Here is a 20,521-nt window from a genome sequence, read left to right as displayed (position 1 = left end):
TTGACCTTTTTAGTCAGCTAGACCTAGCTTACAACCCGTGGAGGAGCTACTTATTTTCTGTGGGCTTCACTTTTCTCATCTATGAAATGGAGACTAACAATATCCATTCGTCGTGCAGAATATATTTAAGGTATGAAAAGGGCCTCCCTCAGTTCCTGGAGCAAGGGAGCCACCCGATAATGCCTTCCCTTGCACCCCAGATAAAGCCACGCACAGTGAGAGAAGCGTCTCCAGCTCTCTATCTGGTGGAGATGCTGGACTTCCCTCTGTGCAGGTAGGGAATGCTTGTGGGCTGACTGACTCGCAACCCCAGAGAGAGTATTCTGGAGGCTGACAAGTGGCTTAGGGAAAGCTAGCTTAAACATCAAACATGTTGGATATCAATGAAATAGGCTTTTCAATCTGATTTAGGGGTTTCACACATTTTGCCTTCAGCTCCTTGAAGGGATTGATCAGATCAATCAGTTGTAAAACTTCCCACTCACTCTGATCCTCCTAATAAATGCTAGACAAAGGCTTTCTCTTCCTTCTTTCATACATATCCCCTTATTATTCTACAAACTTCTTGTTACTGTAGTTGGGATTAGGAAAAGGTGAAAATAAGAACTCGGCACTGCAGCACATTTCTTGTCCAGTTTTAGACACTCTGGCCTGATTTACTGGCTGTGGCCACAGTCTAACAACAGGTAAAGATCGTGTGGGAAGAAAACAGTGACCAGGCTGCAGATATTCAAGATGCTGGGAGGCAGAGTCTGTCTAAACTCCTGTGATAACCATCCCATGAATGGTGTTTCATGTCTCCTGGCCTAATTCAGAGTTTTTATTCACTTAGTAACCTCAAATATATTTTGTATACATGCTAGCTAAGTTCCTGTTCTTTGGGCCAAGCTTTTAGAAACATCTTTCTGTGGTGGCAAAATTTTAAGACTGGTAGTACCCCATTAAAGAACATAACTTCTCCAAAAAGGTTAAACCCTGAAATGTTCTTTCAAAATCTAAGGTTATGTGACCAGTTTAGAAATGTTAGGCGTATATTGATCTTCCTGATATTTTTTTCTCTTAATTTATCATTCGTTCCTCACATTGAAAGTAACAGTTGGTAAAGTGAGATCCCTTTAGGCATTAGCAAATAAGCAAGTTTTCTCTTAAATGCTCCTACCAATGTTGATTTCTCAGGGGCTACTACCTCCTCTATTCTGGATCCACTCCGCATTTCCTAAAAGATGGAAGGAAAGGCATGGCTTAAGGTTGTGGTGTCAGGATTTTGTAGGATGTGGCTCTCTAGCAATGGTCAATAATAGGATAATTTTGTTTCAAAACAACTGCAACAACAAAACACGTTACTTGTGATTTAAGTCCTATTCAAATAGAGTTCAAAGATGACAGCTAACAGCCAAGTGGGGGTTGGTGTAAGACCTCATCTAAGGGCTGAAATGTTTTTCTCTTTCTCTGTCTTTATACCGACTGATATTCTCATAATGGGAGACAGTATGACATAGACCAGTTTCAGCAGAACATCCAAGCCATAATTTGGCTTTTCATGTGTGCCTCTGTGGGTTCCTGGTACCCAAACTATTCTATGCTCCTGCAAAGGAGAATACAGGAACTGTCTCCTTTTTCAGTGTGGCTCTCCTTGGCCTTCTAAAAACAGTCTATATGGGATGTACTCCTACCCTACTTAATATCACCAATTGCAAAATGTCAAGAAAAGAAAAAAAGAACAAGACAGATAATCTCCAGCTGGATAAAAATGAAGACAAAGAAGGAAGCAGATGTCCAAATCAAGCACACACAGCCAGATGTCCTCATGGCCCAGCTTCTCCAAGGTAACTCAACAGAAGGTCAATGTGCCTGCTCATCCTCCCCATCCTGAGAGAGGAGAGGGGAGGGGGTCACCATCTCACCACTTGGCTGTTGTAGTCCTCGGTGACAGTCCCCTCTGCAGCCCCATCCTCTTTGGGCCACTGGTGGTCCCTGTGCTCCCGTTGCAGCCTCCGCTCCTCCCGCCGCTTCTGGCGGTCCCTCTGGTGCTCTAGCTGCTTGGTGTGGTGGTAGCGCTGCTGGAAGAGATCTTTTGCATACTCATAAAGCTGCATGTCCAGGAAGTTTAGCTCCTCAATGTGTTGGCGGGCGCCCTCATTGATCTCCACGTTAGAAGCCCGCGTGATGTTGAACTGCGTGAAGGGGGAGATGAACTTGAGGTTGAATGTTCTCTCAAAGAGAAACTGTGTCTTCCTCTGGAACTCAGTGAGCCCAAAGAAGGCCATGTTCTTCAGGTTGTTCTTTGCGCTCTGCAATAGGATGGTGTTTCTTTCACTCTCGTTCATGAAAGTCAAGTTGTAGCAGCCCACCAGGCTGAGGTCAGCCAGCATGCGCACCTGGCGATTGTTAGCCAGGTTGTAGCTGCAATCCATAAACTCCCGCAAGCTGACCCCAGACCAGTCATCCCCAGGGTAGCAGGTAGGCAGCTCATCTGGGGTGGGGCTTCTTCCATCACACATATGAAGAGAGGTTTTCCACGTGGCCCCTCTCTGGACGTGTTTCCACTCGCTCAGGTAACGTGACACTGGATCCCGTAACATTGTGATGTAATAGAAATTCCTAGAAGAAATTAGAGGAAGAGCGTCAGTAGTTGACAACTCTGACAGGAGGGATCTAAATTTCTACAATTTTACATCAGCATTGAGTCAAGGGACTCTTTTGCCAGATGTTCACGTGAGAGTACCTGCCTGCATTTATGCCTATTGATGCGTGTGCATATGTTTCTATAAAGATGTATGTACCAGTTTTCAGTGCTGAGTTTGTTGGGCTTTTCCTCCTTGCTCCAGTGTGGGGATGCATGAAATGGAGAGAATAGATAGTTCATTCATTCCTTCGTTCAGCAATTATTCACTGATAAATTACTACTGGCGATAACAATACCTTACATTTAGAGAAAATACCATGATTTTTAAGTTATTACCCATCCACTGTTTCATTTGATTCTTACAGCAAACCTTTGTGGTAGATGCGGTTCCATATGATAGGGTTACATGAAGGAGGTGAAGTGATTGATCCAAGGACATGGGATTAGGAAGGATAAGGCTGAACCTGTATTCTCCTTAATCTCATTTTTTTTTCCTTTTTTTCTGAGAGGGAGTCTCGCTCTTTCACCCAGGCTGGAGTGCAGTGGCACAATCTTGGCTCACCGCAACCTCTGCCTCCCGGGTTCAAGCGATTCTCCTGCCTCAGCCTCCTGAATAGCTGGGATTACAGGCACCTGCCACCACACCCAGCTCATTTTTGTATTTTTAATAGAGATGGGGTTTCATCATGTTGGCCAGGGTAGTCTTGAACTCCTGACCTCAAGTGATCCACCCGCCTTGGCCTCCCAAAGTGCTGGGATTACAGGCGTGAGCCAGCATGCCTGCTGGCCTCCTTAATCTCTTTATACTGCTACTTGGGATTATGAGGTAGGTGCATTGAGGGAGGATGGGTTGGGTGTGGAGACTAGTATTTACTGGGCACCTACAATGTGTTAGGAACTGTGCTACATGCTTTATGGATGCTTGCACAGATGATCCTCAAGACAATTTTGTAAAATGGGTTTTATTGTTACTTTTTAAAATAAAAGCTGAAGCCACAGAGGTTCAGAAAAGTGAAACTGGAGCAAGTCTAAGTTAGGCCTATTTGATTTCAAAGCTCCCATGCTTTCCTGTACATCATATTGGTATTTAAATTGTAATTTCTACGTGTTTACCACCTATTAGTGTTGAGGTTCTGTGGTTACTACAATCACAGATCTTATCTAATTCTACCTAATGGATTACTGAAAAGAAACCCATTATTAAATGGTTCTCTTTAGAAGAATCACATAGAGATCAGGGTATCTGTGGTTTAAAAGGACAAGGGAAGTGCTAAGAGGCAGGAAGAGAGATGGAGAAGTTGAGAAATGAAAGAGAAACAGCAGGCATTAGAGGAAAGTAAATACTGGTTTAAAACAAGGACAATCATTTCCATTATTTGAGAAGCCTAGCAATGGAATGAGCTGCCCACCCCAACCCCGTCTTTCCAGCAGAGTCTGGAAGTCCATTTGTCAGGGAAGTCATAGAAAGGACCCCATTACGAAGCAGGCCCCCAAGCTGTCTTCCAATTCTCACATCCCACTGCAGCCTTTTGCCCTTTAGCACAAGCCAGTCTGATTCCAATTCAATTTTAGTTCAGTCCTTGGCTCCTTGAGGGGGGACAGCTCCAGAAATATAGGGTAGATCATAGTAACTCAGAGCTCCCCCAGGGAGAAAAAATTAGCCCTGCAATATTCCGAAAAGAACACCAGGCATGCGCTGACACCTGTACAAATGTCTTGGTGCAATAGAGAGCCCAGAAACCCAGGCTGGTGCTGCCAGGTAGGCCTCAATGTGACCTAGCATGTACTCAGTGGAAAGCAGTATTACCCAGCATGCCTGTCCTCAACCTGGTGTCCAGAAGGCTGAACAAAACTAGGTCATTTTTCTTGATTCAAGTCAGTGTCTGCTTGTCAAAGAAACTTGATGGTAAAATAAATACACATATATAGATACACAGATATATAAGATAGATAGATCGACAGTAGGAGTCTGTTGAGGAATGACTTTTGATTACCACTGCATTGCCATAGTTTTCCAAATATCTGTGTTAGCAAAGGCAGCAGTTGTAGATATTCCTCCCCTGTATCACTCCTGTATGTTGTTAGGGCATGCATTTGTACTTAAAAGATAAATGGTGGTGTGCCTGACTATAGATACTACTTGAGTTATGATGGGGTTACATTTCAATAAACCTATTGTTATTCGAAAACGCCCTAAGTTGAAAGTGCATTGAGTACACCTAACCTACCAAACATCATAGCTTACCTAGCCAAACTTAAACGTGCTTGGAACGCTTGCATTAGCCAACAGTTGGGCATATTTATCTAACATAAAGCCCATTTTATAAAAAAGTGTTGAATATTTCATATGTTTATTAAATATCTTAATGAAAGTGAAAAAAACAGAATGGTTGTATGGGTACTCAAAGTATGGTTTCTACTGAATGCCTACGGCACTCCCATTATTGTAAAGTTTAAAAATAGCAAGCCAAGCCCTGGATGTCTGATTCCTCAAAGACCTAAAGACAGAACTATCATTTGATCCAGCAATCTCATTACTGGGTATAAAGTCAAAGGAATATAAATTGTTCTATTATAAAGACACATGCACATGAATGTTCTCTGCAAAACTCTTTGTGATAGCAAAGACATGGAATCAACCTAAATGCTCATCAATGATCGACTGGATAAGGAAAATGTGGTATATATACACCGTGGAATACTACGCACGCATAAAAAAGAATGAGATCATGTCCTTTACAGGGACATGGACAGAGTTGGAGGACATTATCCTTAGCAAACTAACACAAGAACAGAAAACCAAATACTGCATGTTCTCACTTATAAGTGGGAGCTAAATGATGAGAACACATGGACACATAGAGGGGAACAACACACACTGGGGCCTATCAGAAGGTGGAAGGTGGGAGAAGGGAGAGGATCAGGAAAAATAACTAATGGGTACTAGGCTTAATACCTGGGTGATGAAATAATCTGTACAACAAACAGCCATGATACAAATTTACCTATGTAACAAACCTGCACATGTACTGCTGCACTTAAAAGTTAAAAAAAAAAAAAAAAAGAAAAAGAAAAATTGAAAAAAAAGTTGCAGCAGTTGGGAAATTGCTCTTCCTCCCTTCTTCTCAAAACATTCACTTCCACTTCATAGTTAAAAGTTGATGTTATCACATCAAGACAGGTTCAAAGCAGAAGAGAACTGCTTTGCCACCACACTCTGAAAATTGGCTTTGGTAAGAAAATTTTAGCATTGATTTCAAAGGAATGGTTAAGAAAGAAAAGGAAAAAGAAAATGATGCAATATTTTGAGTGTGTGTGGGAACTAAGAGTCAACAGAGAGAATAAGAAGCTCAATAGAGAAGCTAAATCAATGGAAAAGAACACATTCCTAATTCCCGAGAAAGGGAACTCAGTCTCTAGAGATGCCTAATAATTACAGAGGCAAAGAATAAATTGTTGAAGACTTAGATTTAAAGGAGATACTTTATTCATTCAGGACTAACTGATCACTTCCTATACCATTTAGAAAAAAACCACTTTTTTCAAGATCTTGGGGCAAAAGTTTTCTAATTTTGTTTTCAATTATAACAGCAAATTTTTTATTTAGATAAACTCACTGAAACACTTGGATGTCAAATGCTTTACCTATAGTCTGGTGCCCAAGACCCTTGATGTAGCAAACTTGTGAAGTGCCAGGCATGGCGCTAAGTAACAGTCTAACCCATTCCAGAATCCTATGAGATGTGTGCATATTATGGTTTATTTTTATTTCACTTAATGTTGAATAAACTAAGGATTTGGGGAGATAAAATAAGCTGCCCAAGGTTATATTCGTAGTAAGTTATAGAACTTGGATTAATCTGGTCTGATATACTAAAAAAATCATCACTGTATTATAAGAAGGAAAACCTCCTATTGTGTAGGAAAAAACTCAACTAGTATGTGTTTTACTTGCCCAAGGCAAAATGAATTCTTAAAAAATACACACCAACTAAAAGCAACTTTTTAAAAAATGAGAAATGTAATGGTACAACGTTATTCTGCTTTTTAAAATGAATTGATAAGCTACAATATTTAAAACTACATTTTCTATATTGTGTTATCTTGACTGTCTAGCCTTACCACTAGGGGAAGCCAGGAAGTTTTGAAATGTGCTAAAGAAACTTCAAAATCTTTAAGTAACATTCACTTTCCTTTAAATCAGGAGGTGAAATTTATTGAAACTGCCAAGGGCAGACAAGTCTGAGCTCTTGCTTTTGCCAATCACCATTTGCCATGACTTTGTTGTCTTTCACTGTGACAAAATGACAATTTTCCCAAAAGGTCAGTATGGCAAGCAGAAAGTGACTGACACAGCTTCTGGGCTCCAAGAGGAAATACTGATGATAAAGTTGTGCTCAGAGTGGATATGACTATAGTTGAATATCATATGGCATGTCATTATTAATCCTGCTTTAGTCCTATGTTGGGACTTGTTCATGTTTCAGGCTTTTGTCTCAGTTAAGAAAATTGGCCACAGACCTTCCAGTACCATCACTCCACTGGAAATCTTTATTCCACACAATCTTAAATCTGACTGAAACTGGTTTAGGCTTAAAATGGCTTTGGTTTCAAATTTAACTTTATGCAGTTTAACATTGCATCCAACATTGACTAGCGGAATTGTAGCATGATATTTACTTGAGTAAAATAAGTCCTAAATGTCTTGGAGTTCTATCAGCCAAAGGGGTCGACTTGAAACTACCTCTGCTCTGACATCAAAACATAGAAATTTCCTAGTGGAACATATTTATTGATGAGGTATCAAGTCATCCTATCTTATGGTTCTGAATCTGAGTGGCTAAAAGCATCTGGAAATCACTTTAGACAGACATATTCTCATGTACATTTTGTTTGTTTCAATTCTGCAGAGCAGACTAAATAGAAAGTTAGAAGTAATAATAAACCAATAGGGTTGAAGAACTCAATAATAAATGATAAACCAATAGGGTTGAAACCAATAGGGTTAAAGAACACTCAACTACTGAAGAAAAAAAAACTGAAAATGTGATTAATGAAATCATTTTTCTCATATCAATTTTTTCTCTCTTTTTGCTGGCTTATATACTTTCAGATAGAAAATTACACAAGTCATTGATGAAATGATGTCTGTCTCCAGGCCACATGCCTAACTTTCATTGTTGACAAGCTTTGCTTTGGTTTCATGAATCTCCTCCCAACTCTGCTCGCATAACTCCCAGTTCAGTCTCTAATGAAAGTACTTAAAGGATCCAGTACTACTGAAATCTCCAACTTTATTTTTTAGGTCTTACTTGTTCAACAGCGCAATGGAGTTCGATGTCAACTACATTACCGTAGTTGAATATCATACGGCATGTCATTATTAATCCTGTGACTTTTAGCCACTCAGATTCAGATCCATAAGATAGGATGACTTTATACTTCATCAATAAAAGCGTTCCACTAGGACGTTTCTATGTTTTGATGTCAGAGTGGAGTTAGTTTCAAGTTGACCCCCTTGGTTGGTAGAACTCCAAATCATTTTTAAGTGGGTGAAATGAAGACTAGAGAGGAAGAACGGGTAGCACCTGAGAGCTGCGTGGCCACAATGCAGAGAACCTTCTGTTCCATTTAATTCAATCTCCTATGCATAGACAGTATCACTTGTCTGTGTATTTTCCCTTATAGTTAACCTAAGCTCTTCCCACATAGTGAAACAATAAATAAGCAAACTCTATGCCCTCACCTTCAATCTATCTGTTCATTCATTCTTTAATTCTCCAAACTTTAATTAAGCCCCATCTATTTGCTAAACATTGGAACTAGGCACTAGGGACTCAAAGGCTAATATTCCATGTCCCCAAGGAGATCTTGGGCACCCACTGATTCTGGTAAAGTGAAAGAAATGCTAACTACCAACTTAAGAGAATGTTACACCAATCTCCCTGGGCCAGAACAGTCCCTCAGACAGATAGCTTTGTCTGCCATGGTGACAGCATCCTGTCAGCAGATCTTCTGTGTGTCACCTACTTCATTGAGGGCTTGGGTGAATTCATTTAAGAATGTCTGTAAAGCAATTGGAGCTCTTTAGAACTGCTGTTCTGTGGCCATGAGGGTTATGATGGCAAATACTTGTCTGCTGAGAAAGATTAGGGAATGAAGTTAAGTCAATAATCATTTTAATTGATAATTATAATATGGGCCATCAAGGCTTACTGAAGTTCCACCAAATGGAACACACACATTTCCATAACTAGTTTCAAACCACTTTTAGTATCTTGTTCTGCTGTAAGGTGATCACGTTACAAAATCCTAAATACAACACAAAGGTATGACTGCCTTCCTCACTTTGAAAGCCTTTCCCTTTCTTTGCTTTTTGGTATCCTGCTTATCTTCCCTGGACCAGTTCAAGGCTCACATCCATCTTCCTTGTCTTTCCAGCCTATAGAGTTTATTGCATCACTTACAGCACTTTTAACTTAAATGTAACAGTCTTGGTCATGTCTACCCTCTAAAGTCCTTTTCGATAACCCTACTTTAGGCCTCAGATCCCTAGCAAAAGTCCCAGCACCTACCACAAAACCCTACTCACAGCAGATATTCAATAAATAATTGCTATGTAAAAGAACATTATCATTACATAAGTATATTTTAATAACTAAGTCTAATATTGCCTTTGATAAATATGCCTTTCTTTCCTCTCCTAAAACTAAACTGATACTTTTTAAAATGCCTAAAATGTGTGCAAGGAGTAAAAAGATATATAATCTTCTAATGCACTTGTCATTTGATTGTGATGGTCAGTGATATGGAATGAAACAGTCAACACAGACTCACTGCAAAAAGGAGAATATTTTATACAACAAGTAATTAGTAACAATGAGGTTTATTTATTTATTTTTAAAATTAAACTTACTGGTTTTCTTCCTTACTGTTTCAAGAACCTATGTTTCACTGAGCAGTTTATTGTATAATTTGTTCCCTTCTTTAATTAGCAAGTCATTTAATTAACACATGCTTATTGAGGGTTTGCTATGTGTAAGGAGCTGCTTCAGGAAAAGTTGAGAACATAAAAAAAAAGAAAAGAAGAAAATGCCCTCAAGTCTTACTGCACAGGTGTGGTAGAGTAGAAAAATGCATTCATTAGCAAGTTACAGAGGTCAGGATTTAGAGAATATCTAAGAGAGCTCTTCATGAATGTACCTAGAGCAGAGTACTCTGACTTGACCAGGAAGCTCATGTTGTGCATTTCACTAAACGTTCATTTAATGAATGAATGAATTAATGAATGAATGGAAGGAGTGCATAGACTGGAGCAGGATGTTGAGACCCAATTGCCATAGGCTCTGAATGGGATTGCGAATGGCTGAAGTTGAAAGTGTTAAAGAAAGACTCATTCAGCAATAGTATTAAAGTATTAAACAGTATTAAAGATCTCTACCTAAAGTAGAGAAACAGGAAACATTCAGCAGCCATGGTACGAGACCGGCAGGGACAACCCCAGAACTGTGGGTGTTGAAGAGAAAGAATCCAGGACAGATTGAGGAAGTGCTGTGCACCCGCCTGCTACTGCTCTCCCCTGCTTTCTGTTGTCAGCTTTCTCTATACTACTTTGTCCTCTTCTCTGTTTCTTTCTTTCCTTCTAGCAAATCCTTCCTTTTCAATACTGCAGTAGATAAGAGGCAGAGCTAGTATCTTCATCCAAACGGTAGAATGAGGAGTATAAGTCCCTGGAATCACTTTGCTGGTGGTGATTAAAAGAAACTCATGTTTATGAGGCTATGACTTGCCTGTCCAATGAGAACACACTTGAAAGAACTTCAAAATGCTAGGTTCACAACAGTTTAGTAAATAGATTCCTTCCACCACCAGCTTAACCCTCATAAAACAAAGCAGCAAAATTAATAGCTCCACACTCCACAGTTTTATGCATTCATAAAAACCAGATCAGGTAGGAACTCCTCCACCCAGCCTGCTCTCACATCCTCCGTAGAAGGGATTTCTCCCCCATTGCCCTGCGAAACCAGAGATCTCCTCATGTATAATCTTTATTCTGGCGACCAGCGTGACTTGTACAGGCTTTATACAACTTGAGAGAGGGAACTTTGCCTGACTCACCTTTGATTCCCCAGGACGTATAATGCATGACCTTATACATCCTGGGTGTTCAGTTGTTCAATGTTTGTGGAGTGAATAAATAGATAACATTTATCAGCCCCAGATTCCTAGATCTTGTGAGGATCTTGATCCTCTCCATGGAGCGTGCACAGGTGACCAGCACATCTTAAACATAAGCTGATGTGTGCATTTAAAAAAAAATGAAGCTTAGCTCCCTCTGCCCTGCTGTGCTGTGTGCAGGAGTCAGTTTCCAAATGTTCAGAATGGAATTAATTTCTTGGCTCTCTTTGTTGCTGCACACTCATCATGAGCCACTCATTCTTCATTATCTCACTAGAGTATTGTCTGCCCTGCACAGTATTTGATAGGGGTATTGAGGCAGTTAAGGCTTAGCAATCAGACTGTCCTTTGACACAGCTATGAAAAGGCCTTCGATTCAAGCCTTGAGAACAAATTAAGGAATTTAAGAATGATGTTCTAAGCCAATGGGAAGTTGGAGACTAGAATTGTGAAGTATCATAATAAAGAGCTTTAGGAAGCTGACAGCGGTGTATGTCAGAGCGATTGGTTCCGAGGGTGTCCGCAATGTGAGGAGGAGGAAATGGAGATGCGTGCATGTGGTTATCTTACCTCACAAAGAAGTCATGCGCCGCATGCTTTTTTTCTTTGTGCAGAGAATAAATTCCTAGGAGTAAAACTCCTGAGTCAAGAGAATCCCTCCTGTTTCCCTGTCAAAATGCCTCAATATGGTTTTTGCCAATAGTATCCAGGCACAGTCAAAGCCGGAGAGGACTTGACTCTTCCATGAGGCCTGACATCTTGGGGCACAGGGAGCATGGCTGCTTGGGATCCAAGAGGGTGCTGGAGACAGGCGCTGCTCCCTCCAAGATGCCATTACCTTCTCCCTCATGCTGACTTAGAAGGCAGCCAGACCATTTGGGCTCAGGCATTTTTATTTTGCTTACTACCCATGGATCTTGACTCTCTTCAATAGGTAAGACAAGGGGCTAAGAGGGCCCACAGGGCTTCCCTCAGGAGGGGAGAGGCTCGGGTGGCTTTCCTCACACACCTGATAACTTTAAAGGAAGAATAGTTTAGATTTAGCTGTTCTTGTTTTTTTTTTTTTTAATTATTATTTCTTTCACTTAGATATGCAATAATGTGTTACCATTATGGAAAGTGTGGGAACTGTAGAAAAGTAAAAAGGAAGAAAATAGACCAGGCGCTGTGGCTTGCACCTGTAATCCCAGCACTTTGGGAGACTGAGGTGGGAGGATCACTTGAGGTCAGTTCAAAACCAGTTTAGCCAACATGGTGAAACCCTATCTCTACTAAAAATACAAAAATTAGCCTGGCATGGTGGTGTGCAACTGTAATTCCACTCACTTGGGAGGCTGAGGTAGGAGAATTGCTTGAATATGGGAGGCAGAGGTTGCAGTGAGCCAAGATCACGCCACTGCACTCCAGCCTGGACGACAGAGTGAGACTCCATCTCAAAAAAAAAGAAGAAAATAAAAATTACCTATAATCACTTTACTCATACATAGGCACAGTTAAATATATATATATGTATATATATTTGATTATTACAGTTATAAATGTGTTTACATTTTGAATTCATACTGCACAACATATTTATAACATGATTTTAACTTAAAAAGACAGGGTGAATGCTTTTCCATTTTATTTAATATTCTTTCATAAGAATACAATGTCCTTCCAGAAGAGCATAATATTCCATTTATAGATGTGTCATAATTTGTATGGCCAATCTCCAGTTTGGGACAACTAGGGACATTCTATTTTGGGGGTTTATTTTAAACAAGAATCTGATGAACATTCTAAGCCATGAATATTTGTGCAGAGAATAAGTTCCTAGGAGTAGAATTCCTGAGTCCAGAGAACTCCTCCTGTTCCCCTGTCAAAATGCCTCAATATGGTTTTTGCCAATAGTATCCAGGTACAGTCAAAGCCAGAGAGGACTTGACTATTCCATGAGGCCTGACATCATGGGGCAGAGGGAGCTGGCTGCCTGGGAGCCGAGAGGGTGCTGGAACAGGAAGGTGCTCTGAGTCAAACCTTGGTCTGAGACTGCCATTCCAGGACAATCTGGTTAGAGTTTGTGACATGATGTTGGGGAAACAACTTTCCAAAGAGATTGTTTATTTTCCACTTAATGAACAGCTGGAATGTCAAATTAGACTAAACATTTGTGGAATCAAATTCCACTCATCAGCACTGCAGCAATATTAAAGCCAACATCTGGATCAGAAAGATGGAGGTCCCTCACCCGATTATATTCGGTACCAGTCCTCAAAGAAACGACCTCTGGAGATGTAGTTTGTATGCAATGGCTGGGTGTCAGCTAACTTTAATTATGGGAAGCCACGTATTATACAAAACCAACCAAACAAAAGCCTCAAAGAAGAGGCTTCTTGATGATACAGGTCATTTCTTAATGATGATCAGTCAACCCCCTGCTTCCCTAGAGGGAGAGATGGTATTTATCAATAGGAGGAAATTTCAAATCTTGTCACGTCGCTGCGTTATATTGACAGGAAACCTGTGAGCATCGAACTCACTAAAATGCCACGATTTTCGGGTGGTTGTCACATTTGCTTTCACTTTCCCCCAAGTGGCTGCTGCAAGAATAAATTTCAGGGAATGCATGTTCCAGGGGCTTGTTTTTGCTATCTTGTTGAGTACAGTTCCTCCCAGTACAGTTTCAAATGTGCTAGGGAGGGTCCTGCTCTCATGCATTATTCAGGCACTTCCGTGATTATTTGGTTCAGAGGCGCCCTGCTTTGCGCTGCATCACTGGGATTTGGGCATGAGGATGTCTCAGGGCGCTCTGCAAAGCTGTGGTTTATGCATGCGGGTATCCACCTGAAGCCTGGAGCCGCCCTGGAGTGAGATAAGGCCCAATTCAGTCTCACTTGCAGCTCTAATCCCAGCCGGGCAAAGCAGAACACCAGATAGTACACTCAGATTGTGTTATCAGGCCTTCCGTGCTCAGCCATGCTCTCGTCTTAGCTAATTTCTCAGGCACTGCTTTTAGGGAATGTGAGAATTACACAGGTAGAAGCCATGAGGTGTCTCCGTTGTAATTGCTTAGTGCCAGCCAATTTGGACAGGAAAAGAAGTAAATCAGAATATTTAAGAGCAAGGCATGTGTGCCAATATTTAGAATCTATATTTGATAGCTCTGATGCATATTTTCCAAAAACATCACAGCAATTTTTTTTTAAATCCCCTCTGTCTAGATTTTGCCATTCTATTATATGAAGGATTCTTCTGTTTTAGAATTTTTTGTTCACTCTGCTATCAGGACTGGGTAATCATTTTGGCGTATTAAACAAAAATACTTGTGAGATTCCAATTTGTTTCCATTCCTTCCCAAGTCTCAAACAAAGATCGTCTCCAAGGTCATCTCCTTGATAATGATTAAGAGGAATGTTAACTCAAAATATGGAATGTTCCACATGCAATGAAAAATTGATATGAGTAACAATAATAGTGGCCAGCATTTATTGAATCCATACTATGTCCAAGTACATTTCTAAGTGCTGTGCCTGTGTTCACCAATTTAGTCACCAAAACAAACTTTTGAGTCATGTACTACATTTAGATGATGTCTGTAATTCACAGAGTGATAATAGTTTTGGCAGTTTCTTCCATCATCTTGCAAAAATCAGGCTGCCTTGGAGGTTCAGTTTATGACTTAATGATGCAGTGGCCTAGGTTTTGTGGAACTGAAAGCTTTGGATGCAAAATGAACATCACAAGGTGAGGGATTTGTGTCTACCTGCAGGGAGGCAGCAGGAGATGAGAGAGAAGCAGCATCTTGCAAGGCCAGGGATGGACAGGAAGCAGGAGGAACAGAGGGCTTCTGTTCTACTTTAGCACAGGAGTGCATGGATCCAGAGGATGGTCTGAATATGTACAGCTTAGAAGAAGCTATAGAAACAATTTTCCTGAGCCCAGCACACCCACAAAGCTGTAATAGATTTACATTTGAGGAAGGGGCATTAGAGACAAGGGGGAATTACTGCAGTTGCATTCATTTTTAACACACCTAAAGAATCTAGAAGCCAAAAGCTGTAGTAATCTCAGAACAATAAAGGTTGAAAACAGCTATGCAAGAGAATCAAAATAAAGCCAAAGCTCATTCCATGCCATAATGCTCTTTCTGGCCTTAAAATGGATCTTTCTTGAATACAATGCTATAAAGACTCCGAAAAGCGTTCAGAGAAGGTTGCTGAATCCTGAAGTTGGCTGTCCCAAAGCCTGTATTCAGGAAAAGATTTAAGAAAAGTATGAGTCCAACTGTACTCATTTGGACAAAGCATTAGTGCATAATTTCAAGAATGTTGGGAACTTTACTTTATACAGAGTGAAAAGAAAATAGGTTTGAAGTCAGAGAGATTCGAGTTCCAATGTTAAACCCACCTCAATTTCAGTGTGACTTGGTTAGCTTACAGGACCTCTGGGAGCCTTAGTTTCCTCATCTAAACAGCTAAAGCATCAGTACTGACTTCATAGGGTTGTGGGAATTGTTGAATAAGATAATGAATACAAAGGGCCCAGCAGTAGCTGATACCTAGCAGATCCACATCATTTACATACGCTTTACATACACACTCCGCACTTCAACGTTCTCGCTTCTCCATGATTATTAGAGCCTCATAAACTGTCCAAACAGAGTGTAATTTCAAATATTAAACTAGATGTGTTAATGAATATTTAAGAAGACAACCTAAAGCAAATTTTTATTTGCCTAACATTTTTTAAGTTTTCAAACTACTTTCAAAGTATTGTATTGTATCAAAGACAGCAAAGGAAAGATTCTTCGTCCACTTTTACAGATGAGAAAACTGATGCTCAGAGATATCCAAGGATTTTTCTTTTTTTCTTTTTTTGAAACAGAGTCTCACTCTATTGCCCAGGCTGGAGTGCAGTGGCATGATCTCAGCTCACTGCAACCTTTGCCTTCCAGGTTCAAGTGATTCACCTGTCTCAGCCTCCCAAGTACCTGGGATTACAGGTGTCTGCCACCATGCCTGGCTAATTTTTGTATTTTTAGTAGAGATGGGGTTTCACCATGTTGGATAGGCTGGTCTTGAACTCCTGATCTCAGGTGATCCACCGGCCTCAGCCTCCCAAAGTGCTGGGATTACAGATGTGAACCACTGTGCCCGGCCATATCCAAGGATTTTCTTAAGGTCAACAAGTAAAAAGCAGTAGAGCTGGGACTTCTCTTTTTTCTTTCTTCAACTCTTGTGCTCATTTCGTTTGTTTAAATACATGTGTTGGTTCTGTATCTCATGAGAAACACTATGCGAGGTGCTTAGGATATCATGGTACACTGCGTGGCCCGATCTTAAGGTCCTGAGTCATCAATTGACTACCCAACACTGTCTTATTTTGCTCATAGTTAAGAATTAGAAAGAAAACACAAAATTCATGCTTTATTCTACAAGTTGGGAGGTTTCACTGATATTAGCTCATTTTTTTTCTTTGAAATCAAGTGAAAAAGAAGACCCAGGAGAATGAGCCAGAAATGCCAGAATATGGATATGCCTTCTGGTATGTTTTTTGACTGTGGAATAATTATTCTTAAATAATACACTCATTTCTAAGTAGGGAGCGTTCCAGACTTCAGTCTGGAGGTGCATAAAGTCTGGGGGTCTCTCTTTATCTGATGGCAGTGGCCACTGATGTTCATCCAGAAAGCGGTTGTAAAATGGTGAAAGTCTTATTCTGTCATTTCTTTTTTCATTTTATTAGCTGGAATGCCTCTATAAAAAGAAACTTTCCCTTATCAACTATTTGGCATCCTGAGGTAGAGTTCACACAGGAAAGGCAAATGAACGTTTGATACATTTTACTTACCAGTTTTCAAAATAGCGGCTTGCTCTCTTACAGTCTCCCCAAAAGGGGATTTTTATTGCCGTTTGTTTGTTTTAGTATCCCATAAGCTCATGAATCTAAATATACTTAAGAAGTTTCAATACATTGTAGTCATGATCCTTACTGATCCTCAATGTATCCAATGTTTGGCTAGTGGGAGTTTATTCAATATGGATTCGGAGTTCTTTTGATATAACCCTTGTAGACTTTTATGAAAATTCTGAAAGGAACTTGCACACTGTAAAAGCTCTATATCAAAAAAAGACCAAGAAGGATAGTGTGGGAGCTTGGAATTTTCCACAGCTCCTAAAGAGCAAGGCAATTGCTGCTCAACACTTCACCTTGGCTAGCATTACCTGTGCACTAGTCTCCTCTCTCACTCCCAACCAAGTGGTGCAACTAAGATTTTTGCTAATTGCACCTGTGCATTGAAGACAAAATAGGAAACAGATATCATCTCTAACTCTTATATATTTTATCCAGGCCCAGACACCAGGGCTTTTCTCTTTCATTTTTGCTTCTCTTTTTCTTCTTCAGCTCCCACCCACGATATTTTTCTCCATGCTAGGAACAACAGGCAGGGCTACTAACTCATTTGTGACTAGATGCCAGTGTCACTGCACAAACTAATCTAGGGAAAACCAAATTATGTTGGAAATAATGCAGAGCCCTGATCAGGTTCTCTTCAAAATCCACTTATTCACGATAATTAGCATGAGTTTCTTCCAGAAGCTCAGCTTAGCACATGGACATTCAATGGGGTCTTTCAGCTGCAGTGACTCCGAAGCTGCGATTCTGCCTAATTAATAAAGCAATGATAGACATTTAGAAAAATATATGCATGATAATTTAAGTCTCCCAGAAAAAAATCAATTCGTTCTGTCTAAACTTTGCCTTGGGTGTTCCCTTCATCAAATCAAGTGTGGAGGATTGACCTTAAGTTGCAAATATTTTTCTTCAGGCATGACTGAAGCTTCAAGAGGTAACAGCTTTCAACATTCATCTCTTAGAGATTTTAAAACACTCAAATGAGGACACTATCCCACTTTTCGCTGCTATATGTAAATCTGAGAAAATAATCTTTAAGACTTTCAAAGTAAATGTAGCTTAGGGCTACAAGAGGTGGCTTTTTCATTTGTGCAATCAATACACGATTAAAATGGTGTGTTGGGAGGGGGTGCATCCCTTAAGCAACAGAGTAATACAACTGTAACTTCCCTGCTTAGGGAACTTCCCTAAATATGCCCCTTTGTGTTGATTATTTCTCTTGGTGATAAGCATTTGAAAAAAAGGTCACCTGTTCCTGACACCTGCTACTATCTCTGTGTCTCTTCTTGAAATGACGTGCTATATTGATGCTAATCTAAATGAAAAACAATTCGAAGCATATACATAAAGCTACCAAATAACTGTAACCAAAAGAAAAATAGGGGAGGGGAAGACCCATCAACAAAACCAACAACAAACCAGCTAAAAGCTTTTGATCGATTTTCAGTTAAAGAAGATTACAGCCACAAGGGGGCTCTCGAATCTTCCCAAACACTAGTTAAGTGCTGAGAGCTGTTTTTCTAGTAATTAATTTCCACAAATCAATATTACCTATTAATGTACCTTACAGAGACAAGCTACAGACTTCTGACACTTTACATTCAAGTTAAAGAGAGAATTTCATATAAAAATTCAAGGGGCCCACAGTGATTGTAAGTCAAAGCTGAAATTAGTTGCACCTGTGATTTCCTGCGTCCGCTCTAGCATAAAAAATCCCAACACTGCAAATTTCACCAAAGGTTAAAACTGAATGTGAAGCACTGTGTATATAATGGAATACATTGACCTCTGATGGATTTTAAAGGCTGTCTGCCTCCTCCTCCTACATCGTGCACCCCCCAAACAGCCACGGAGGGTGACACAGCAGTTAAAATGCAATGACCCTTTCTGGGGGTGGCGGGAAGTTGCAACAGCCATTAGTTCTGGAGGTATTCAACTCATGCTGAGAGCCTGATGGTGCTGATGGTGTTTACAGCCTGCACCACAAAAGGCACTTGGAATTCAAGAGGGCATTTTAATATTCTGTTCAAGCCAGTAGATAGGGGCAGAATCTCATACCACACTTGGGCAGAGAATAAGGACAGATGGGAATCTCATCTCCAGCAGAAGACAGAATACCACCTAGCACCCTTACCAAAGGGAAAATGGAGGAACAGAAATGCCCCAAAAACATTCTATCAGAGTAGTTAAAATACCCAGATAATCTTTGCACAAACTCAGAAAGCCCCTTGGGGCGTTGATGTGAAATGGCTTTTTGACAACTGCCTTTTCTCTAAGCTAATGAGAAAATCATCCCAAAGAAAGGTGAGCATAGGTCTGCCATTGGGCAGGAGCACTTTTGTGGCATGTGGGGGATGTGATACCTTTCCCCTGGACAGCTGGCTCTTCTGAAGAGGGGTCAGGGAGCAGCACAATTGTCCCTCATAATCAGGGTCTTCACGCATCATGCTTCCACATTCATTTTGGTTGTTGAAATTAGAAATCATTGTTGTTAAACAAATCCCTGGCTCAGGAAGGCCAGTGTTCTCACTCAGGCTCCCAAGAGACATATTCTGGGACAGCAAATTCCTATGTTGTGAAATCCTACATTGCTTGGCAAATGCCCCCAGTACAACATGAACCAAACCTTGATGTAAATTGCGTAGACTGTCGGCTTAGGACTTTTAGAGTCACTGGTACCCTCAAATTTCATTCCCAGTTTAAAGAGCAGTAGCCCCTCTTAATTAGACTCAGTCATTTCTCTTTAGAATTTCAAAAGGTGACTTCTAGAATTTTAGGAAGAGCGCTGTTTTGTTGTTTTCAGGTCTGGTCTTTCATTAAACCCTTCCATTGAAAACCTTCCTCTTAATCACTTTGCAAGTCACCTTCGTGCTTTCCAGCATCTATCTAGAGCATTGCTGTCATTCAAGCACCATCAGGATATGAGGGGCCTTCCTTTTTAGAGCACTGCAGCCACGACCTGGGGATTTAAATTTAGTCTAGGGCTTGTATGTACAGACAAGGACCCTCTGCTCAATTCCCATTCAGAGCCCTGCCTCTCCTAAGGGCAGCTAGGATTTAGGCAGACCCCTGAAGGAGATGGGCAGGCATTTCACAGGTAGAAACCTCCAGATTCTTAGCAGCTCATGGGGGATTGCGGCTTTAGACAGAGCATATCTAGTCAAGTTTAAGTACATTTCTTTAAAATACATTTTGACCTTAAAATCTTAAATAACTTAAAATTATAAAGAGAAGGAATTCCTCTCCTTTAAGCAGAAGGCAAAGGTTGGTGTTTTAAAGAAAATAAGTGGGCCCTTCCTGTACCATCCCTCCCCTTTTGTAGTACATCTGATCACAATAGTATTTTACCAGACAACTGCTCTCTAAAGAAATTAAATGATTAAATGATCTGCTATGATGGGTGGGGTTAGGGGTGAGGCTTCAGAAGACAAGTCTTTCTCAGTGAAGAACTGACCAGCCCAACTGCTGATTTTTACTAATCAACACAAAATCCATCATTGATCTCCCATTGAGAGATGTTACGGGCTGAATTGTGGCCCTTCCCCAAAAAAGATGTGGAAGTCCTAACCACTACCCCACCGCCCCATACTTGGGAATATGACCTTTCTTGGAAATAGGGTCTTTGCGATAATCAGGTTAAGATGAGGTCATTAGAGTGCGCCCTGATCCAATATGACTGGTGTGCTCATAAAGAGGTGAAATGTGGACTAAGAGACAGATACATGTAGAGTGAAGACAACATGAAGTCACAGAGAACACCATCTACAAGGCAAAAAATAGCTGGGGCTTCCAGAAGATAAAGGAGAGGACTGGCACAGT

The 20,521-nt window shown here is 40.6% G+C and overlaps 1 protein-coding gene across 1 annotated transcript in view; it reads right to left on the bottom strand.

Moving 5' to 3' along the window:
- Nucleotides 1-1,679: 1,679 nt before the first annotated feature.
- The window catches only part of HS6ST3 (heparan sulfate 6-O-sulfotransferase 3), a 742,401-nt gene continuing 723,559 nt past the window's right edge, over nt 1,680-20,521 (bottom strand). Inside the window, exon 2 of the mRNA XM_011933803.1 lies at nt 1,680-2,601. Within this exon, the coding sequence (XP_011789193.1) occupies nt 1,893-2,601 (709 nt within the window). The 3' untranslated portion in view covers nt 1,680-1,892. The remainder of the gene's footprint in view (nt 2,602-20,521) is intronic.

The sequence above is a fragment of the Colobus angolensis genome, unplaced genomic scaffold (genome assembly GCF_000951035.1).
Source record: "Colobus angolensis palliatus isolate OR3802 unplaced genomic scaffold, Cang.pa_1.0 Scaffold13, whole genome shotgun sequence".
NCBI lineage: Eukaryota > Metazoa > Chordata > Mammalia > Primates > Cercopithecidae > Colobus > Colobus angolensis.
The sequence above is the reverse complement of the archived record's forward strand: the minus strand, read 5'-3'. Positions and strand labels throughout refer to the sequence as shown.